Here is a 24573-nt window from a genome sequence, read left to right as displayed (position 1 = left end):
TACAAGTTAAACATCAATCAATTAATTACTTTAATACAACACAGGTAGTTTGAGCCGCGGTCTCTCTCTCTCTCTCTCTTTCCACTCCCGAACGTACATTGCGCCGCGGTGTGTGTCTCTGGAAAACTAGGTCAGCTCAAAAGCACAAAACCGGACGGCACAACAACACTTCCGGTCGGGGTTTTCAAAATAAAAGAGCGACGTCTAAAACAGGAAAGACATTTATTTTGTAAATTTGTGGCACGCACTTATTATCTTGAGATGTTTTTGTTTCTACGGAAACCTTTTTTTAAATGAAAACGAAACAAAAAAGATCAAAATCGTTTGAGTCTGGACAAGGCCTAATAGAGAAGTGAAGGAGGCAGAGAGGTGTGCAGGTACAGAGGCAGTGGGGGGCGAAGGTCAAACAGTTCTCCACAGAATCGGAGAAGTGAAAGTATAGTATTGAGAGCGTAACGCCAACGGGTACAATGTGCAAGACTATGAACGCTAAAGACACTTTAACTGCTGCTGTGACCCTGTGTCACCTCAATTACATTTATAAACACTACTGGATCCTACACTGTGTGAACGGAACGTGCAATAATGTTACTCACTCGTGTCTTGTCTATATCGTCTACCAAGTAGACTTCCGGAACACCCGTTCCCTCCCGTCCTCCTCCACTGCCTCCCTCACTGTCCCGTCATCAAAGCTAAAAAACGTTGGTGATCGGGCCTTCTCTCACGCACTGCACCCCGACTCTGGAACTCCCTCCCTCAGTCCATCAGAGACTCCCCCACACTCTCCACCTTCAAATCCCACCTGTTTTCCCCAGCCTTCAACCTCCCCTACCCATAATCCTTATTTTTTGCATTTGCGTGTATTTAAGTTGTTCATTCTAGTATTGTGTGATTGTGTGATCTGTACGATTTTGTGAGAAGGGCGGACTAGCAGCACGTTTTCCCATTGTACGGCAACATTTTAATGAAATTGTCCCTTATGAGAATAATACACTTCATGTCCAGGGAACTAAGGGTTGGGCACCGAGAACCGGTTCTAATAGGACTTTTTTTTTTTACTTTATTTTTTAGCGTTTATCGCTTTTCTGGTCAAGCATGACCGACAGAAACAGGTTGAAATGGGATGTAGAGCAGGGGAAGACATTCTGAGAAATGACGGCGGGTCCGGGAATCGAACTCATGTCCCCCAGATCCGTGACGAGCACGGTTTTCCCCGACGCAGAAATAGCGCCGAGATATGCGGTGAGCTACGGGAGCTCCCCTGCATTTCGATTCTTAAAAAAAAAGACTGTTAATTAATACCCTAGTTACAGTACAGCAACCAAAGTAAACTGTATCAAGTCAACTGACAATGTGAATAGTTTGAAAAAATTTAAGATAAAAAAATAAAAAAAATAAACTCCTGCTAAATAAGCTGTGACCTGTTTTGACCTGATTGATTGATTGATTGAAAAGTTTATTAACAGATTGCAGAATGGGTACAGTACAGTACAGCTCAATACATACAATTGTTAAGGGGATGCAGACCAGAGAAAGACTTTCGTCTTGTTTACATCAGGGTCCCCCATTTTCAATTCATCATAACATATATGACATACATGACATACAGATAGACAGTACTGCTACATCTATACATTTATGACATATCAGATTTGCAAATACAGTACTGTTTGTGATACAAAAGTGTCCAGAAAAGGTGTATATACATTTGGCGTAGAAACTGTACATTGGAGGAGGTTGGATGGGTGGGGTGGGGTTGGGTGAGGGCTGTACATTGGTGGGGGGGGGGGGCGGGGGGGGGGGTTGGGTAGGGGACACACACACATTTTACATTGTACATTGGAATACTGATAAAGCCTTACTTGGTCATTTACTGTACAACTAGGTTAGGACATTTGTAGGGGCCAGTTTCGAATTGCAGTCTCACGTAGGTGTTTTTTGAGAGTGTTTTTGAAAGTGGGTAGTGATTCACATTCCTTTACAGCTTTAGGTAGGGCGTTCCACATTGATGTGGCATAATTGCGAAACGTGTTTAGTCCCTTGTTTGAGCCGAATCTGGGTTTTACATGATTTGTGGAGCTCCCTCTGGTGTTGTGATCGTTAGGGATGCCCCGATCACGTTTTTTGCCACCGATACCGATCACCGATCGTCGTGATCCATATCGGCCGATACCGATCCGATACCGATTGTTTTTGATTAAAAAGAAATTAAAAATTATTTTATATAAAAAGTTTTTTTTTTTTTTTTTTTTTATAAAATATATATATTATATAATTAGACTTGTACTTGTATTATCTGCGACTGCGAGACATCGCCACCACGCAACAAGTCAAAATGCTCACTATCTGCAAACAGCTCCACTGTCTGTGTGTACTCTAGTAGCCCAGCTCAAAAGGATTCTCCGGCGCTGCAGCGGGACCCCATTGGTAACGTTAAGTGCTTTGGTCGTTTCACATTCAGCAAGCCCTCAGCTCGAATACGCATTAAATCAATGTTATAAGACATTGATATCAAGAGCTATCTGTAGCTACTGCTAGCCGGCTAGATGACGTTAAGACAGAACTTTAGTTCAATGGGACATTTCGTTTTGAACAGTAAACGAACGTCAGCTAACGCAAGCTAACTGAGGTATGAACATGAACTACTAGACTTTCTGGATCATTTGTTGATATCAGGAGCTATCGGTAGCTAGCCAGCTAAATACCGTTAGACAATGCCTACTAAACGTGAATAGTTGACTGGGTAATTTTGTTTAAACAGTAACGATAGCTAGGTAGCTAACGTTAGCGCAGGTCGAATGCAGTGCACTACAGACTCGAGCAGAGGAGCCGCACCTCTTTGTTTACAAACTCTACACGGGGGCGGGCGGGGCTAGGGAGGAGGAGCAGCGGCAGTTTGCAGGTCGTGTGTGTCTGAGACAGACAGCGAGTGAGAGCTTCGCTTGATCGGTTTCCGCTATCGGCGAATATGACTAATTATCGGAATTCACAGATTGCATATTTCGGTGGCCGATCGATCGGGGCATCCCTAGTGATCGTGGTATTCACTGACCTTTGGGAAGTATTTTGACATGTACATGGGTACCTTGGTCGCGTAGTGTATCTTGTAGACCAGGCCCATTGCAAGTTGCTGTACTCTGTCGTCTACTCTAAGCCATCCTAGGTTGTCAAAGTGGGCAGGGGTGAGGTGGGTTCTAGGAGTCAGGTCAAGTAGTAGTCTGACTAGCTTGTTTTGAGATGTTTGTAATTTGTTTTTTAGTGCCTTTGAGGTGCTTCGGTACCATGAGGTGCAAGCATAGTCGTAGTACCCTTGAATGAGTGCTCCTGCTAGAGTCTTCAGGGTATTCTTGTTTACCAGAGAGGAGATCCGGTACAAGAATCGCGTTCGTTAGTTGACTTTTTTTATTACATTGGATGCCATTTTGTCACAGGAAAGATTAGCCTCTAGGATGGAACCCAGGTAGGTAATTTCATCTTTCCTTGTGATAATATTGTCACCCACTGTAACCGAGAAGCCGTCGGTCTTGCTGAGTTTGTTATTTGAACAAACCTGCACCTCAAAGAATCGGAATGGAGAATCGTTTAGAACAGGAGTCGAAATGGAGAATCGGAATCGTTCAAATCCAAACGATGCCCAACCCTACTAGACAGTGACCACATGTACTACAATGCAGGTCTGATCAGATCCCAGCCACGGTCCAAACCTTACAGTGTGACATAACAATCCTGACGGTCTAATGGGTGAGTTTGAGTTTGAGTGTGTGTGTGTGTGTGTGTGTGTGTGTGTGTGTGTGTGTGTGTGTGTGTGTGGGTGGGCTGAGGCTGCGAGCATTTTAATCCTGTTTGGTGAGGGCATTAGCGCTGCTGCTTACCAAAACACATTTCAAAACAAATAACAAAATATAGCCGAATGCGGCCATTGCAGGAGTCCAAGCTATTGTATAGAAGCAACTGTCTCAAAGTAGCAGCTGGATGAAGCGTTGCACCATTGCTACTGGTGTGAATGCTGCTGTGTTGGAGGAGTGGATTATATGCATTAAGAGTGTTGTGATGAGTGGATAAGTAAGGGATAATGTATAGCTACGAGGTCATTGTTGCAAAATAATTGACCGACACGGCGTTCTGGAACACCGAGGCGCAGCCGAGGTGTTCTAAACGCAGTGAAGGTCAATTATTTTGCGACAATGACCGAGTATAGGCTATACATTATCCCGCTTATTACAGGGCTAACTTACTAACAATATACGTAATTCATTTTACACCATCGACAAGACGAGATCAAATGCAGACGCAGTTGTTCTGTTGCTCCGCTGTCATCGCCGGCAGGTGTGTGGACTTGATTGCACCTGATGTAGTGCAGCTGTAGTGCATAATGGAAAAGCTTAGCTTTCGTGACTGCGATCAAAATGCTTGATTGTGATTGGTCAATAGCGCTCTGTTGCCCCCAACAGCGGTCATTATTGCGCGTTGCCCATAGCAGCAGTGAATTATCGAGAAATAATTGACCACTGTTAGGGGCAACAGAGCGCTATTGACCAATCACAATCAAGCATTTTGGCGAATGGCAAAACGCCATGTAATAAAATGCATTAAGAGTGTCGTGATTAGGGATGGGAATTGATACGATTCTATCGATACCGATTCCATTATCGATTCTGCTTATCGATCCGATTATTTATCGATTCCCTTATCGCTTCCTGATACATTGTTGGGTGGAAAAAGAGTACATACAGGTTTATTATTAACTTACTTAATTTTTTTTGCTCCTAAATCTAATTGCCCTTCTCAACGGCATACCATGCAGGGATCAGGCGGTTGGTTAAACTCTCTGGATGGGGGGTTATATTTTGGGTTGAGACTTGAGAGCCTCCGTCATCTCTCCCTACAGAACATTTTATTGTGGGAATGCAACAGAACTAAGCTGGTTAGAATAACAACATGCAACTTGACATTTCTGATTGTCATTTAAGCAATAATACATGAGAACCAGTAGAATTAGGGGTGCACCGATGTATCGGTCGGGTATCGGCATCGGCCGATAAGTGCCTTGTTGACTGCTATCGGCCTATCGGCCGATAAGCTGGAATGTGCCGATGGCAGTAGCCGATAAATTCAGTTGCGTCCTGCCAACGGCGCAGCCCCCAGTCCCCCACACACAAGCTACTGCATCAAAGTTACTACTAAATATTCAACATTCTCTTTTGAGACTCCGCTTCAGACTCTTATCATTTGGCACTAAAAGCTAAACATTGTCACCGATATGGCTGTCCGCAACATGTCATTAATTGTGTACGCGAGGTGGTCGCTCAGTGACGACGCTAACATGAGCTAGGTTAGCTAGCATGAGCTACCGGGAGGCAGAAGACTAACGTTACTGGTGAAAATGTGATTTACGTTGGAATACTCCTTTGCCAACTTGCTGTACTTTGCTTGCAGGTCTGCAGCCATTATTGCTGGATTATGAATAGCCCCAACTTTAGCCAACGTAACGTTATGGCTAAACCTTTAACGTTAGGTAACGCTAGCTTTCGGTTAGCTGTTCAATGCTAATAACACCACCAAGCGAACCCATCACAGCTCCCAGTCAACAGCGCTCTGTCGGGACGATGTGGCATTTAAGAAAGTATCTGCTGTTAAAATGACACAAACATTCGTTTTGTGGCATTAACGTTATATAGTTAGTTTTACACCTTCAATAATATCAGCATATTATTTACCCGAAGATAGCAAGCAAGCAAGCAAGGCATTACTCCGTTGTTCATAGCTCAGTTCCATTCCGTACCCAACTACCCATTCTGCAATCTGTTAATAAAGTTTTCAACCAGACAAATGTATAGAAAGGCTTTGTTTTATTATAACATTTGTTGCCGTAAAATCATTGTGTCTCGTTTGGTCATCCTGTGGAGCGATGGTCGGCGGGCAGCTAACGTATTAGCTACGTTAAGTTTGTTGTGCTCTCGCAAGCAGATAATTTCAATGGCGGCATGCCCCGAAGTAAAAAATGAATAAACGCTTGCCGATTGGTGGTAAGAACAGCAGGAGGTGGGTGCTAGCGGTGTGGCGTAATTGGCCGAATCGACTGTCAATCAAAATGGTTCTATTGCATTGGTTGAAAGCTCTGGTTGAGAGAATAGTATCCATCTGCAGGCCGCCAGAGCGGCCAGACGATACTGGGAGAGGGATATAATAATAATAGTGATACATGGCATGGTGGAATTAATACCATAAACATATTTCTTGATGTTTCCTTTTTTTAAGTAAGTAAAGAGGCCTACAAATACAAACACACATACAAATATACAGTAGTTTCATTAAAAAATATATATTAAAAAAAAATATATAAAAAAAAAATTAAAAAAATTTAAAAAAAATTACAAATACTTATTTTTTGCCACAAGTATCGGTATCGGTATCGGCCGATTGTGTTAGTTGAACAATCGGTATCGGTATCGGTAGCCAATTTTCATATCGGTGCATCCCTAAGTAGAATATCAGGAATATTGCCACGGCTGTGATGCGCCCGCAGCCACGAGAGGTACAGTAGGCATCACAGAGCGGCAATATTCCTGATATTCCACTGGTTCTTGTGTACTATTATTGCTTTTATACAGCAAGTTGCACTGTCGGGAAATTTTTTATCCAATTAAAAAAACTTTATTAGTCCCGCAAGGGGCAATTTAGAGCATGATACGGCAAACAGCTGCATTTCTACACATTCAAGAAAAAACAGGGACAAGAGACATACATGACACTACCAGAGCACAAGAGACATGATGACACTGCCAGAACGGGATCCCTACATTGTTGATCTGTCAAGTCCAACTATCACATCACAGCCCTCAGTTAAATATCTAGGCTGGCCTGTATCCCTAGATGAGACTCTAGGAGGTGCCCACATGGCCCTAAATGTCCTGGGCAAGATAAGCGCCAGAACAAGGTTCCTAGCTAGGAAGTCAATTTTTCTCAACTTAGACTGCATAAAAACCCTCGCCTCATGTATGGTCCAGTGCCATTTCGACTACACCATCAGCTCATGGTACTGGAGAGCCTTAACAAACCCCTGCAACATAAACTCCAAACAGCACAGAACAAACTAATCAGAGTAGTTTTAGGCCTAAACTCCAGAACCCATATAGGGAGGACTCAATTTACACAACTCCACTGGCTACCAGTCGAGGCTAGAGCCAAACAACTACAGCTAGGGATGGTCCACAAGATTTTAAACAGGAGAGCCCCAACACATTTTAACAACCACCTTGAAAGGATTGCACACACACACACAACACAAGAGGAAGCCTGAGAAATGTAGTCCCCTGTAAGCACAACAGGAAGACAGGTCAATTGTCATTTAAATATAGAGCAGTGGCGAATCCTTATGGAAGCCATGCCTCCCTAATATTAAAATATGAATTAATATCAAATATGAAAAAAAAAAAAAAATTAATATAGTTTACATTCTTTTTCATCTGTGTTATAATTTTTTTTTTTTTTTTTTTTTTTTTTAAATGTCTCCCTCTTCTCCTTCTCACTCCCTCTAACACACTGTCAGACTCACTGTGCTCACTGCAGCTAGTATAGGAGAGAGGCAGGGGGTAGGTCTCTTTCTCCAGGCTTCCAGCATTATAGAGTCCAAATCCGATCCTAGCCAATCAGATTCGAGCTGACTGCCACACCCTAAAAGTTTAAAACGGGGCTGTGAGGAAGACACTCAGCATATTTTCCCCTCTGCACTCTGAACATTGTATTAACCCGTAACTGTTCCCACGGGCCGAATATTGCCCCGATCCTCGCGAGATTAAATCCACGGGGACCTCTCGGCGTGCCGAAGCTTTTCCTAAATCACTTCCATCATCGAAAACGAGGGGAAAAGGTCGGCTTGCGACCCTGAAAATGTCGCGTGATTTTAAAAACGCTGTATTAAGTGAGCCTATTATGGGATCCACGCAAGCTTTCTATCGTGGAAACATCTGGGCGTCCCGCAACTTTTAATCATTCACATGTAGCCCCGAAAATGCTTAGAAAAGGAAAACAGAAAGCGTGGAATAAACTTGCCGAAACGGAAAAGTGTCCCACGGGCGCGCCGTGATTCCGATCCGCGTGAAAATATTCACGGCCATAGAGGAGACCGTGGGACACCTTTTTGCAACCGAATATGTGTCTCGAATTTGCTCCCACGCAGCGCGCAAAATCGTGCAAGGAAAAATCGGACCAAAAATGAACCAATGCTCCAGCAGTATTAATGACCCTGATGTAAACAAGAAACGTCTTTCTCTGGTCTGCATCCCCTTATATAATTGTGTGTATTGAGCCGTACTGTATTGTACCCATTCTGCAATCTGTTAAATAAATAAAAAGAAAGTTTGACTGGCCGCCGAGCCATACTGTAGTGTACATGGTGACTGCTTGACTTAATAATTTTTTTTTTAATAATTTTTTTTTGGCTTCCCCTGTTATTTTACCCACGCGACGCCACTGATATAGAGGTGGAGTGGAGAGGAACAAACTACCACTCAATATATCAAGGAAACCGAGAGTGCTGCAGTGTTGAAAATCCAGGATAAGGGAGCAGCTGTTGTAATGTTGGTGCGACTGTATTATGTGCTGAACCTCTGTTTAACGATGAGTATTGTCTCGATATACCCTATACCCTATTCAATCTCAGGGAGCTGTGTGTTGCCTGAAAAATGCATAGTGGGAATCCAAAGGTGCAGTACCGGCCGCATCCTACCAGGCGACGATATCGAGCTACATTTCTAACATTGTATACTGGGCTGTGGAATGACGCCAGGTCTCGGATTTCAATTTTTTATTCTCGGGGAGGTGCACAGTTCTGCCGGTTACATCGAAGCCCGTCAACTATGCCCGATCCGTATGTCATGGTCGTTTATGCCGTCGATCAAATGGGGATTGGATCTACCAGATGCCAGATGGCGATCAAGAAATTGGAATATTCTTTTTGGATTACTCCCGGCCGAAGGTAAGGGCGATTTGACGTCAATTCTAGCTTGATCCTGCAATGCTTTCATAGCGATCGGGCTGATAACAGTTTTTAGTGTTCAATGCGAATGCCGTTACTGACGATCGAATAGTATAGTAGAATAGTATGTTCCATTTACTGCAGAGCTGAGGGAGACCCATGTTACTGACCAGACACTCTATATCAGTGATGACTGTTTACTGCAGAGTGGAGGGACTGGGAGACCCATGTTACTGACCAGACACTCTATATCAGTGATGACTGTTTACTGCAGAGTGGAGGGACTGGGAGACCCATGTTACTGACCAGACACTCTATATCAGTGATGGCTGTTTACTGCAGAGCGGAGGGACTGGGAGACCCATGTTACTGACCAGACACTCAGTATATCAATGATGGCTGTTGGAATGTAGAGCTATTTAACGCGTATCTTAACAAAGAAAACACCACTTTACAGCACCTTTAACACAGACCTTTCTTCTCAACTCTTGTCTCCCACTGCCCTCCGACCGCCTGCCGCCACAAATAACCTAGTCTCCCTCTCTCCTACACAGCATGCGTTACCTCAGACAAATTATGTCCAGGAACACATGTAATTTGTCTGGTGGCGCACTATACACACTGCGTCAGGGTCCACAAATAGACCCGGCTACCTGTGTGGGAAACAGTAATAACTTGTTTTCCGTCTGCCTTCGCTCCCTTCGCAGGTCTGACTGAGATCAGCGCTGCCGTTAGCGGGATGACAGAGAAACGCACGAGAGGCCTGCTTACTACCGAGCCATGAGGATGAGGAGCTCAATGACTGCACTGTTCAGTGGAGAGAGACTGGAGCTACCAGAGATTAATACTGTTCAGCGGAGAGAGACTGGGGCTACCAGAGACTAATACTGTTAAGCAGAGAGAGACTGGAGCTACCAGAGATTAATACTGTTCAGTGGAGAGAGACTGGAGCTACCAGAGATTAATACTGTTCAGTGGAGAGAGACTGGAGCTACCAGAGATTAATACTGTTCAGCGGAGAGAGACTGGAGCTACCAGAGATTAATACTGTTCAGTGAGACTGAGACTGGAGCTACCAGAGATTAATACTGTTCAGTGGAGAGAGACTGGAGCTACCAGAGATTAATACTGTTCAGAGAGACTGGAGCTACCAGAGATTAATACTGTTCAGCAGAGAGAGACTGGAGCTACCAGAGATTAATACTGTTCAGCGGAGAGAGACTGGAGCTACTAGAGATTAATACTGTTCAGCAGAGAGAGACTGGAGCTACCAGAGATTAATACTGTTCAGTGGAGAGAGACTGGAGCTACCAGAGATTAATACTGTTCAGAGAGACTGGAGCTACCAGAGATTAATACTGTTCAGAGAGACTGGAGCTACCAGAGATTAATACTGTTCAGTGGAGAGAGACTGGAGCTACCAGAGATTAATACTGTTCAGCGGAGAGAGACTGGAGCTACCAGAGATTAATACTGTTCAGCAGAGAGAGACTGGAGCTACCAGAGATTAATACTGTTCAGCGGAGAGAGACTGGAGCTACCAGAGATTAATACTGTTCAGCGGAGAGAGACTGGAGCTACCAGAGATTAATACTGTTCAGAGGAGAGACTGGAGCTACCAGAGATTAATACTGTTCAGAGGAGAGAGACTGGAGCTACCAGAGATTAATACTGTTCAGCAGAGAGAGACTGGAGCTACCAGAGATTAATACTGTTCAGCGGAGAGAGACTGGAGCTACCAGAAATTAATACTGTTCAGCAGAGAGAGACTGGAGCTACCAGAGATTAATACTGTACAGCGGAGAGAGACTGGAGCTACCAGAGATTAATACTGTTCAGCAGAGAGAGACTGGAGCTACCAGAGATTAATACTGTTCAGCGGAGAGAGACTGGAGCTACCAGAGATTAATACTGTTCAGCAGAGAGAGACTGGAGCTACCAGAGATTAATACTGTTCAGTGGAGATAGACTGGAGCTACCAGAGATTAATACTGTTCAGTGGAGAGAGACTGGAGCTACCAGAGATTAATACTGTTCAGCAGAGAGAGACTGGAGCTACCAGAGATTAATACTGTTCAGTGGAGAGAGACTGGAGCTACCAGAGATTAATACTGTTCAGCAGAGAGAGACTGGAGCTACCAGAGATTAATACTGTTCAGCGGAGAGAGACTGGAGCTACCAGAGATTAATACTGTTCAGTGAGACTGAGACTGGAGCTACCAGAGATTAATACTGTTCAGTGGAGAGAGACTGGAGCTACCAGAGATTAATACTGTTCAGCGGAGAGAGACTGGAGCTACCAGAGATTAATACAGTTCAGCGGAGAGAGACTGGAGCTACCAGAGATTAATACTGTTCAGAGAGACTGGAGCTACCAGAGATTAATACTGTTCAGCGGAGAGAGACTGGAGCTACCAGAGATTAATACTGTTAAACAGAGAGAGACTGGAGCTACCAGAGATTAATACTGTTCAGTGAGACTGAGACTGGAGCTACCAGAGATTAATACTGTTCAGCGGAGAGAGACTGGAGCTACCAGAGATTAATACTGTTCAGCGGGGAGAGACTGGAGCTACCAGAGATTAATACTGTTCAGCGGAGAGAGACTGGAGCTACCAGAGATTAATACTGTTCAGCAGAGAGAGACTGGAGCTACCAGAGATTAATACTGTTCAGTGGAGAGAGACTGGAGCTACCAGAGATTAATACTGTTCAGAGAGACTGGAGCTACCAGAGATTAATACTGTTCAGAGAGACTGGAGCTACCAGAGATTAATACTGTTCAGCAGAGAGAGACTGGAGCTACCAGAGATTAATACTGTTCAGTGTAGAGAGACTGGAGCTACCAGAGATTAATACTGTTCAGCGGAGAGAGACTGGAGCTACCAGAGATTAATACTGTTCAGCAGAGAAAGACTGGAGCTACCAGAGATTAATACTGTTCAGCGGAGAGAGACTGGAGCTACCAGAGATTAATACTGTTCAGCGGAGAGAGACTGGAGCTACCAGAGATTAATACTGTTCAGAGGAGAGAGACTGGAGCTACCAGAGATTAATACTGTTCAGAGGAGAGAGACTGGAGCTACCAGAGATTAATACTGTTCAGCAGAGAGAGACTGGAGCTACCAGAGATTAATACTGTTCAGCGGAGAGAGACTGGAGCTACCAGAGATTAATACTGTTCAGCAGAGAGAGACTGGAGCTACCAGAGATTAATACTGTTCAGCAGAGAGAGACTGGAGCTACCAGAGATTAATACTGTTCAGCGGAGAGAGACTGGAGCTACCGGAGATTAATACTGTTCAGCGGAGAGAGACTGGAGCTACCAGAGATTAATACTGTTCAGCGGAGAGAGACTGGAGCTACCAGAGATTAATACTGTTCAGAGGAGAGAGACTGGAGCTACCAGAGATTAATACTGTTCAGCAGAGAGAGACTGGAGCTACCAGAGATTAATACTGTTCAGCAGAGAGAGACTGGAGCTACCAGAGATTAATACTGTTCAGTGGAGATAGACTGGAGCTACCAGAGATTAATACTGTTCAGTGGAGAGAGACTGGAGCTACCAGAGATTAATACTGTTCAGTGGAGAGAGACTGGAGCTACCAGAGATTAATACTGTTCAGTGGAGAGAGACCGGAGCTACCAGAGATTAATACTGTTCAGAGAGACTGGAGCTACCAGAGATTAATACTGTTCAGAGAGACTGGAGCTACCACAGAGATTAATACTGTTCAGCAGAGAGAGACTGGAGCTACCAGAGATTAATACTGTTCAGAGAGAGAGACTGGAGCTACCAGAGATTAATACTGTTCAGCAGAGAGAGACTGGAGCTACCAGAGATTAATACTGTTCAGTGAGACTGAGACTGGAGCTACCAGAGATTAATACTGTTCAGCGGAGAGACTGGAGCTACCAGAGATTAATACTGTTCAGAGAGAGAGACTGGAGCTACCAGAGATTAATACTGTTCAGCAGAGAGAGACTGGAGCTACCAGAGATTAATACTGTTCAGTGGAGAGAGACTGGAGCTACCAGAGATTAATACTGTTCAGTGAGACTGGAGCTACCAGAGATTAATACTGTTCAGCGGAGAGAGACTGGAGCTACCAGAGATTAATACTGTTCAGCGGAGAGAGACTGGAGCTACCAGAGATTAATACTGTTCAGAGGAGAGAGACTGGAGCTACCAGAGATTAATACTGTTCAGCAGAGAGAGACTGGAGCTACCAGAGATTAATACTGTTCAGCAGAGAGAGACTGGAGCTACCAGAGATTAATACTGTTCAGCAGAGAGAGACTGGAGCTACCAGAGATTAATACTGTTCAGAGGAGAGAGACTGGAGCTACCAGAGATTAATACTGTTCAGCGGAGAGAGACTGGAGCTACACTCGACTCTAAACGAGGTAAACCCTCTGTTGCCTTTTCGAGTTTAAATTAAGGTTTGAAATTAAATCTCCCAGGTTCTGTGATTCCATCCCTCGTTATCCGAATTGCTGAAAGCACAGGGCCCTTACGTCAGGCAGGAGAACAGGGCTGTGTGTAGACTAGACAGCGAGGCGATAAGATGGCGATTCCATGGGAGATCGATTCCACGGTGAAAGTCTCGACCCGGGCCAAAGACACCGGGCCAAAGACGGGACTAGCGGGAGCGTTCTTCACGGGTTCGGGTTCAGGGACTGCGGGGGCTAGAGAGGGGGGGGGGGGGGGGGGGGCACATGAGGAACTCAGCAGACTAAAATCTAGGGCTGACCCCTATTAATCGATTAGTCGACTAATCGGTCGAAAAGAGCCATAGTCGACTGGCCAACCTCTTAGTCGAATATAATAATAAATTAATAAATTAATTTGTATCATTCTTTCCAAAAGAAAAGAGTCCTAGGAGCGTGGCTAACGCTAATGGCACGCATACCAGAGGCTAACTGCCTACGAAAACAGGCACAGAGGCACTGAAAGAGGATTTCACCCATCTAATGAACACACTAGACTAGACAAATATCAAGATGTATCCATCAGTGGACCAATTGCATGCTTTTGCAGAGGACAACAAGCCTTCAGTCGACTCCTTCAGACATTAAGCACCCCCCACAGCCCAAAAGGAATGATAATTTTTTTATTTCTTTTTTGTTGACCAATAGTCGACTAACGTCAAATTTTTGCCAATCCTAGTCGACCATCCAAATCCTTAGTCGGGGACAGCCCTACTAAAATCACTAAATAAGGCTAATCTTGCAACCCGCTCTGAAGCCCCACAGCGCTGAGAAGGAAACGCAACACAAGAAACCATAATGCAAAGAAAAAAGACAAGAAATCTTCTGCTTCTGCTTGACATCTTGGGATTCAAATATTTGGGCAGAAACAATACATGGGTGGGCTGCTGGACTGTTTCATATAAACCCAGCCGGCCTATTATTAGAAGTATTAGGAATGTCTGACCACAAAACCTACACGGACTTCAACGTGTATCGTGCCAGTTAGGGTACCTTGTGTATACTGCACCTTGTGGATACTCTTACTCATAGTATAATCCCTATATTTATTTTTAACATATATAACCGATGGGGCATACAGACCCTCATCTGCACCTTTGGTTACACCGTTTATTTGTCTCATATTTAATATATTCAGATCAAATTGTATATATTTATTACCCTGCCCATACCTAGAGATGTTCCGATACCATTTTTTCCTTTCCGATCCGATTCCGATACCTAAGCTTTGGGTATCGGCCGATACCGATACTTATCCGATACCAGTGCATACATAAAAAAAAAAAAAAACGATATTATATAATTTTTTTATAAATATAATTTTTTTTTTTTTTTTAACAAATACTGTTTTATATATACTGTTTTTTAGTCATAACTAGAAAGTAATGGTATTTATTCAACAACAGGTGATTGTATAGATTTGTATTAGTATCATTAATCAATGAGTATGGGGCTTCAGCACTGCAGATATACCCTACTCCAATGATCCACACGGACATTATACGTTGCTGCACTCGCTACCCACTGGCTCTGCAGATATACCCTACTCAGTCTGTCTACAAGGCTCCGTTCAGTAGCAGTCATATCCAGGGCCGCCTCAGGGGGTGTGCGAGCAGTGCGGTCGCACAGGGCCTCGCGGGAAGGGGGGCCTCGCAAAAAAAAAATAAAAAAAAAATAAAAAAAAAATATTTTTTATTTATTTTTTTTATTATTTTTTATTATTTTTTTTTATTTTTTTGCGAGGCCCCCCTTCCCGCGAGGCCCTTTTTCATCACAGACCTAAAATCTAGTTTTGCTTATATGCTTATATATTTCACATTAGACACGTTTGTAGAATGTGTCTGACTTCCTGGCTCTGCAGACTGCAGTTTTCCGGTTTCTGCGGATTTGCTGCTCTACAGATTTTAGGATAGTGTTTCCGGCCCGTCCGCCGACCGCCGTAATACCAAATAGAAGAAGAAGACACACGAGGTAGATAATTCAGCGCTATTCAGAGGAGCGAGGCGAGTGGATGTCTTTTCAAAAGAAGAAGAGAACTTGTGAGCAGATAAATCTGTTAGGCAGCAATATGCCGAAAGGTGTCCAGTCTGCCGGAAAGTACTCGAAGAAGAAGAAGAAGAAGAATTACACCGTGGGCCAAGTCTCCTTCCAACTTCACCACTGGCGCCGGCCGCGCCGCATTCATTGATACTGCGTTATGTGAGTCAACCTATGATTAAATACCCGCCGTGGACCTGTCCTGACCTATCTATCTTTCTCTCTTTCTGGAGCCAAACTGGTCGACTAGTAGCTAATATATAGTACTACTAGTAGCTAACTGTGTGTGCCTGCTGAGAGCACCTGGCTGTATGTAGACAGTAGCCGCATAGCTTGTTAGCTGTTAGCTAACGCAGAAGCAAGCTATGCGGCTACTACATGCAGCCAGGTGCCTGATTGAGCTAACTGTTAGCCAGTTAGCTGTTTAGCGTCAGCTGGGAACGTTCGTTTGATGCTATCAGTTAGCCTTGAGAATAGCAGGCCCTGGCACTCTGACTACGACATCATCTTTGACAGAAGATGTAGTCGGGCCTGCACCATGACAAGGCTCTGGCCATAGCTTTGTCCCGACAGCGAGAGGCCTTTCGTCAACGTGGAGACCTGTGTTCCTCGTGCAGGTAAAATGTCATGACATTACCCCACTCTTCCTTCCTTCCCCTCCCGAATGTTTTGTTAATAACGATGTTTTTTTCCAGGCAAAACATATGCTACTTCACAACATTTGGAGATACGACATGTGCTGTGTGTGAATGGTCGTTTGTGTAGCTTGGGTAGCGTTGGGCCGTTGGCCAAAGCTGTGTGTCACGTGGCCTGGTGTCACAGTACCTGGCTAGCCTATTTAGCTGATGTCGGCCATTGGCTCCTTGCTGCTTTGGTTTCTCTGGTATAGACGCTCTTCTTGTTGGATTGTTGATCTTTGTCCTTTTGAATCTCTCATACATGCTATAGTCTCTCTCTAACACACACACACACATGACAAACACACATGTTCTCTCTCTCTCTCTCTCTCTTTCTAACACACACAGTCTGCCTATGGCGGCCTTTCTCGATGGCTAGGCTGTGCTCAAGGATCTTCAGTCACAGTGCTCAGGTATTCTGCCACTGTGTACTCTCTGTTTAGGGCCAAATAGCATTTCAATTTCTTTCCAATGTGTCTCTCTCTCTCTCTCTCTCTCTCTCTGTACACTGTATATTGACTGTAGAACGGGAGCTCTCTCTCGCTCTCTCTTTTGCTATATGTTGACTGTATCATGCCCCGCCTCGGGCAGCGCTATTATTTAAGAATATGTTGACTGTATAAAAAAAAAAAAAAAAAAAAAATATATATATATATATATATATATATAATTTTTTTTTTTTACCTTTTGGGGGGGGGGGGGGGGGGGGCCTCGCGTTAAATCTCGCACAGGGCCTCGCATTTCTCCCAGGCGGCCCTGGTCGTATCTGTTGTGATTTTTGCACAATAAATATTCAACATTCTCTTTTGAGACTCCGCCTCAGACTCTTATCATTTGGCACTAAAAGCTAAACATTGTCGCCGATATGGCTGTCCGCAACATGTCATTAATTGTGTACGCGACGTGCAATTGTGCAATGACGACGTTAGCGTTAGCTAGCATGAGCTACCGGTATATGGGAAGACCATAGAAGACTGTAACGTTACTGGTGACATTGTGATTTAACTTGGAATACTCCTTTGCCAACTTGCTGTACTTTGCTTGCAGGTCTGCAGCCATTATTGCTGGATTATATGAATAGCCCCAACTTTAGCCAAGGTAATGTTAAAGCTAGCTTTCGGTTAGCTGACGCTAATAACACCAGCCACCAAGCGAACCCATGAGCTCTCCGTCAACACCGCTCTGTCGGGACGATGACATTTAAGAAAGTATCTGCTGTTAAAATGACAAATGGCATTGACACTTTAATCGATTAAGCACACGTTTGTTTTATAATGCTTACTCAACAGACCAGTGTTGTTGATAAATTACGTCATATGGTATCGGAGCGCAGCATTAGAGGGTACTCGCCGATACCGATACCAGCATTTTAGCCAGTATCGGCGGCTTTTCCAATACCAGTATCGGTATCGGAACAACTCTACCCATACCTGTACCTCCCCTCCCCCCTCCTCCATGCTGCTATGACACGCAAATTTCCCCCAAGGGGATCAATAAAGGAATATCTTATCTTACTGTATGAAAATAACAGGCTCATTGCAGGCGCAGTATCTTATCTTATCTTATCCAATTGATGATGAAGACTTTATTTCAGACTCAAGGTCCATATTACACAACAACAACAAGAATACAATAACAAAAGAAACAATTGGAAGCCAGCACTGGACCAACCCACGGCATCCGCGGAGCTAATGAGGCTAATGATGGGAGCATCGCCGTCGGTTGTGTGATAGTAAAGGGCTATAACCTTCTGTATTGTCACAGTGAAAGGGTTACCCGGCTGTCGTGTGGCAGTGAAAGGGTTAAAGTCGCCGCGAATTACGTGGTAAATAAAGATGTTCGCCCACAGTTTCAGCTGGTTATTCTACAGAACAGAGGAAACAAAGAGACAGTACCCGCTAATAGGCAAAACAAAATATTTGAATAGATATCACTATGAAACTTTCCCAGTTTGTTATGTACATATAAACTAAGAAAAAATATATTGCAAGTTTTCTGAATTTTATGTTTATATATGCAAATGTATGCATTTTGTCGATACATTCAAAACGAAACTTCTTATGGGAGGGGATTGTGGCTATGTCCTCTTATCAGCCCATACATCCGTAAATACTGTCATAATTTATTATTTTTTCGCCTAGTTTTGGTATAAAATTTACAATAAACCCCGGCTATGAATGCTATATCCACAAACCCCTCCATACCGAGAAGCATATAATATGGATGGGAATATGGAAATGTGGAAAGTTTGGTGTGTGTAGGTGCTAGGGAAATGGAGTTCCAAGACTTTGTGTGTACTAAGTAAAATGCATAAAAACTAGTTTTTCAGAAAACAACCTCAATGTTTTGTATTGTAAAATGAAGGCTTGTTGGGCCGTCGGGAGGAGAGAGCGTGGCGAGTGTGGCGTGCGTGGCGGCGTCCCTCACCTTGAGCGAGTCGAAGCAGGCGATGACCCGGCCGTTCTCCACCTGGCAGCTCTTGGGCGGATGTGCGAACTTGCACTCCTCGTCGCCCCGCGAGCAGGTGCCGCGCTGGAACTGCCGACACACCTCCAGGGTCAGCCACTTGGTGTCCCGCATCGAGGACATGTTCAACGCCATCTTTACAGAGGGGGGGGGGGGGGGGGGGGGGGTTGGGGGGGGTGACCTCTATCCTACTTGTTGATCAGTTGTCCATACACTGAAGAGAAACTGCAAGTTGATGCAATCTTTTTGGTTCTGATGGGAGGGGGGAGGGGGGGGATCTTTCTGGTTCTGATGGGCGGGGGGGGGATCCTCAAATACAGGAACCTGATGAGGCCTCCATCAGCGAGCAGAATAGACTTGACAGCTGGCCGATAGATCAGCTAGAAATCACCCGTCAGTCAGTGACATCAGCGGCAGACCACAGCTGGAGTGTGGGTGTGAGGGCGGGGCTCACTCCGGGGACACGCCCACTCCGCTGACCACGCCTCCCAATATACCGATGTCAGGACTGTTATTATCCTTTCGGCACGTCCAACTCGATCCCGTTCCTTGGGGGGGTTCCTCGGGTACTAGAAGGGGGAACGAGGCGTATTCCTACGGAGGCACGGGGGTGTGGCCTTAACGGTGACGCGGACCGGCTTCACGTCTGGGATGTCGTCTCAAAGGCACTTTCTGTTGGTGATCTGAAAGACAGGAATTGGAGTTTGTTTAAGTTAACCTCTTAACGTGCAACGGCGCGGCCCTCTTGAGGACGATTTGCCCACCGGTACTTTGGCGACCTCTAGCGGCTCGGTGTGCATATTTTTTAATACAATATATATATCGAATTAAAGCCCTATTTGTTGCCTTTGTTGTTCAGCGGTTCTCGAGTTACATGCTGATATGTGAGGTGTGCGCCGAAGTACACGGCAGACTTGTTTTTTTCCGAATACCACACCCGACTTCCGAGGCTCTAGCTCCGTAAATCATTTGGCAATCTCGAGAATTATTGGACAGGGTTGTAACTAGGGATGGGTACCTTTCACATTTGAACCGATACCGGTACCCAACGGTACCTTTTTTCGGTACTTTAGTCTCTAAAAATTGTATCTACCTACCTCAGTTGTAAAAAAAAAAATCCAAACTTAATATTTAATAAATAAATAATGTATTATTATTACTTTATTATTATTTACATCTTACTAATGTAAAGTATTTTACAACTGATTAAACAAACAAACAATCTAGCAGCAATGAACTACGCTGCTGCTGATTGAGTATTCTAGCAGTTCTTTTTGCTCCACCCCCGCTTGGAGAAGACCCGCTCTGCGGTGTGTGTGTGGCTTGTTGTTTACCGACATCACATCCTCTACTCTTCTGTCCTGACTGAGTTGTGCCAGCTTGCACTGTAGCCCTAGGAGCTAACGTTATGTCCGACGGTTAGCTTAGCTAATGTCAGCTTAAGAACGTCAAATGGGTTACAAATATGTGAAACTATGGAAGGAGTAAGCCGACCGCTAAAAATAAAACCCACCGCCGTGGCAGCGCGAGCACATAGCAAAAGAACGTTTGGAGATAGTGGTGTTTCAAGAGACTGGCTACAGTAATATGATGCTGGGCTGTAGTGATCAGTTGTTCCGTGTGGCGCAAGTATGTAAAAAAGAAAAACAGAAACAACACGTTTGTCATCTGTAGTAAATAAATGAAGCTGGAATCCATTTGTGACCATGAACAGAGCCAGTGTCCCATTGTGTCCCGGATTCAATCTCCTCTCTAAAGACGCTCCGTGGCTAGGCTAACAGCCATGTCAGACAGAGCAGATGTGGAAACTGAGCTACACTTTCTAACAACCTGCCCACTACCAAGATAGATATCAGAGACATATACTCCCCAGTCCCCATGAATTGCAAACACCCAAAGAGAGTTTGAAAACATGTATTGTGCCTTAACGTGCGGTTTCGTTTTTGCGGTCAACAAAACGTGACGTCATCGGATTTTAATTTTTTTTGCGCATAGTACCAAAAGTTGGCACCGGTGGATCTCACGTGAATCGATACTCGATAGTACCGACGTGTTTCGGTACGTACCTTTAAAAGTACCGAATTCGGTACCCATCCCTAGTTGTAGGCCTGCCACGATAACACATTTTGCTGGGCGATTAATTGCCCCCGAAAATATCGCGATAAGCGATATTATTGCGACCGGTTAGAGAATTTTTTTGAGAAATTTATTTCCCAAAACTTTTATTTTGAAGCCCACCGCTCCGTCTTTTCCGGTGTTTAAGACTTTTATTTTGAAGCCCACCGACCGGACCGGAAGTATTGTTGTGATTATCCTAGCCGACAACTTGTCTCGTCCGGTTGTGTTTTTTAGTTTTAACGTTAGCTACTAACGTTAGATGCAGCTACTACAGGCAATCAACGATGAGGAGGAAGCGTCAAAGCAGTATTATAATAGAATAGCTGTGGTGCGTAGGCACTGCAGCACGACTCGAAAACGACCTGTTATAATAAATTAATTCATGTTTAACTTGTCCCCGTCTCCAGTCCTTTGACTAGCCCCACCCGTTCATTGTAAACAATGATGCATGTAATTGTATTAACGTTATTCTGTGTTATTCTAACGTTACACTACAAATAACGCTACTTGGTTAAAAGGAGCAACACTATTGAGAAATGTAGTTAAGCTATGTGGTGTTGCCCCACGGAGCTCCTGTGCTGTGCTGTAGTAAAGCCAGCGGCCCGCCTCCCAACACGGACAGTGACTGACAAGGGGCACTGGTTCCGCCTCATTAAAACAAACGCGCAAATAGCAATTAATCGCGTCCGTCAAAATCATTGCATTCATTTAAATTATCGCAGCAATTAATCGATTTATTGCTTATCGCGGCAGGCCTACCTAGTTGTAACCAATGAGTGTGGCTTTCCAATGATACCCCACCTGGGGATGAGCGAATCAGGGATCTAGATTCTAGATAAATTAGTACTACTAATTTATCTATTTCATACCCAGTTTAATCACCTGTACTTGTAAATTACTATCGCACTTTACTGCTACAGTCACACTCTGGTTGGATGCCAAACCTCTTTTCGTTGTACTGTACTTGTGTTGTATGATGACAAATACATTTTTATCTAATCTAATCATTCTATTAACTGGCTGAACGGATCTGGAAAAACTCAAAACGTGTCAACCAACAGATCCTTTTAATTGAGTGTGTATTTTGCCTACTTAGCTGAGAAGAAAAATGCATGAGAAATAATGTATGCTGCAATGAAAGTATTTATTAGAAGTAGGCCAAAAAAAAATTCCATTAAGGTACAAATAATGTAAAGAAATATATATGTATTCTTCATTCATTTAATTCTTTCATCTCATCATTTTGAGACATTATCTATATCAGAATCGAGGCACATTTAAAGCAAATTCTGCTTAAAATGAGGATCCTGGCATATTGCATCAAATACGCTACTTCTTAAGATAATATTCTAGTCTTGAGTTATAACTTACACCCATGGGTGACGGAAAGGCGAGGGCCCGTAACACAAATAAACATACGTCACCCGCTCTGGGGTTGCAACAGAATGCGGTCCTCGTCTTGGCCACCGGGAGGGAGGGAGGGAGGGAGGGGGGGGGGGGGGGGTAGTAATGCATCACCTTGCTTCTCAGTGTTATTGCCAGCAGGGGAGCAGCCCTAAATATCTGAAACATTCCTGGGCCCAACAAGAAGAAGTCCAGCAGCCGGATCACACAGCGGTGCACTCATCGCTCTGCATTTCTGTTTAATGTGCAGAGTGACTGCAGTCCTCTTTAGGAAACATTTAGGAACGATACGGATCCGTCCGTCTTTCTTAGCTTGTTCAGTTTTATGTTGGTTAAATGTACAGTATGTAATTTTCTGCCGCTAGGGGTCTCACTCAAAACAATAACAAGACACTGAGTTTGATGATGTCGTGAAGGAGGAGCGTGGGAGCATGTTAAAATGCTCGAGATTGATCATTTGAATGAGCCTGACATGGTTTGAAAGCTACTAGTACTGGGGTACATCACCCACATCTCTGTATTAACACTAGGGGTGGGAATCACCAGTTTCATCATGATACGATACGATATCGATTCTTTGGACAACGATACGATATTTGCCGATATCACAAAGTCTCTCACGATACAATACGATACGATTAGATTCAGGTGCCTGCGATCGATATGAGATGATATCATATGCCCATTTAACACAATCAGTTATGAGACTTGCCACAGGATTTTCAAAATAAGAGTATCGATATGAATCGATCTTATTACATCGCATCGATCCGATTCGATCGTTGATAATTACATCGATGTATCGATCTGGATCGATGTATCGTCCCACCCCTAATTAACACCTGCATATAACCCCTCTATATACTTACTTGTACACACCTGCATATAACCCAAAGCTCTGGATGATAGCATATAGATAGATGAAATACAATAATGCTGTAAGTATATACCAGATATATATCTGGCTGAGATTTTCAATCTGTCCCTGGCCCAGGCAAAAGTTCCCACATGCTTCAAAGTCACCTCTGGCATCATTCCTGTCCCTAAACACACCTCCCCAGAGAGCCCCAATGACCACCTCCACCATCATGAAGTGCTTCGAGAGGCTAGTCCTGGCTCACCTTAAATCCTGCCTACCACCCTCACTTGACCCCTACCAGTTTGCCTACCGCCAGAACAGGAGTACGGCCATCTCCGCAGCACTACACCCTGCCAGCTGGCCAAACTCAACCCACCCCCTCCTGTGCTAGTGAACTTTTATCGCTGTACGATTGAGAGCATCCTCACCACCTGCATCTCAGTCTGGTACGGCAACTGCACCGTTAACAGTTTGAGTGCCAGCCATTAACATTGGAAACATGGTTAAATGCCACCACCCACTTCAATGATAGCGTTGTGAACGCATAATCTCTGTCTTACATTATGGCTATGTGTCTAATCTGCCTGTCGCTTATCAATGACTTGTTTGCAATCAACATTGTCAAAACGGATTTTTTTTTTATTATTATTATTATTAATATTATTATTATTATTATTATTATTATTATTATTATTATTATTATTATTATTATTTTTTTTTTTTATTGGTTCATTTTCGTTTTATAGCATTTTGAAAAGCCCTCGTTTTTCAGGAAAATATATAGAGTCCGTGATAAAAGGCATTTACTGGAATATTCTAGCATACACAAAAACGTTGTAATTTTTCGGCCTATTTATGAATCGTTTTCAAATAAACGCTAGATTATCGATAGTATACGTGTACTTCTGCACGCTATAGAGGCGGGCTGAAAAATCGATTCTCTCATTACCTCATCAGCGATCACCGCGCACACACACACACACAGGGCAAACGCTTATATCTCTGTGAAAACAGCTCTGATTATCCTAAGACTGGTAAAATAAATTCCTTACCCGAGATCAGATGTTATCCAAAAAGATTATTCCAATTCCTGATCGCCATTCCAAATATCGATCACGCTTATTGATTACAGTGTCGAGTCCTGTAAATACATAATCCACACGTTTTCCGGGCCGGTGAGCACAATCGATCCTTCAGTTGGCCTGACGGAAAAGTTAAATGAGCAAACTGACCACTCCCCCTGCATCAGTGTAAAGTAATGGGGTGCAGTTATACAGGGAGAGACGATAGGGTGCAGTATCTTCCCAATTGAGCTCAGAGAGACTCTGCAGCACTAACCCGAGGCTCGATTGATGAAATATGAATTCAAATCGCCAATAAAAAAAAACGACAAACAAACGCTATATAGCGTCGGGGGCACTCAAAGGTCGGCATGAACTAACGACAAAAAGCGTCCGTGGCACTCAATGTGTTAAGGACCGGAAATCACTGCAGAGGGTAGTGAAAATAGCCCAACGCATCACCAAGACCCCACTCCCCCCGTA

At 44.0% G+C, this 24573-nt stretch overlaps 1 protein-coding gene across 5 annotated transcripts in view; it reads right to left on the bottom strand.

Moving 5' to 3' along the window:
* Positions 1-18819, bottom strand: part of mbnl2 (muscleblind-like splicing regulator 2) — a 180286-nt gene extending 161467 nt beyond the window's left edge. For all 5 annotated transcript variants that reach the window (XM_084315169.1, XM_084315172.1, XM_084315171.1 and 2 more), the window contains exon 1: positions 18610-18819. In XM_084315169.1, coding sequence (XP_084171295.1) covers positions 18610-18783 — 174 coding nt within the window. In that variant the 5' untranslated portion in view covers positions 18784-18819. The remainder of the gene's footprint in view (positions 1-18609) is intronic.
* Between the last annotated feature and the right edge of the window lie 5754 nt (positions 18820-24573).

The sequence above is a fragment of the Notolepis coatsorum genome (assembly GCF_963971535.1).
Source record: "Notolepis coatsorum genome assembly, chromosome: 5".
Taxonomy (NCBI): Eukaryota; Metazoa; Chordata; class Actinopteri; order Aulopiformes; family Paralepididae; genus Notolepis; species Notolepis coatsorum.
This window is presented reverse-complemented; position numbering and strand designations above follow the sequence as displayed.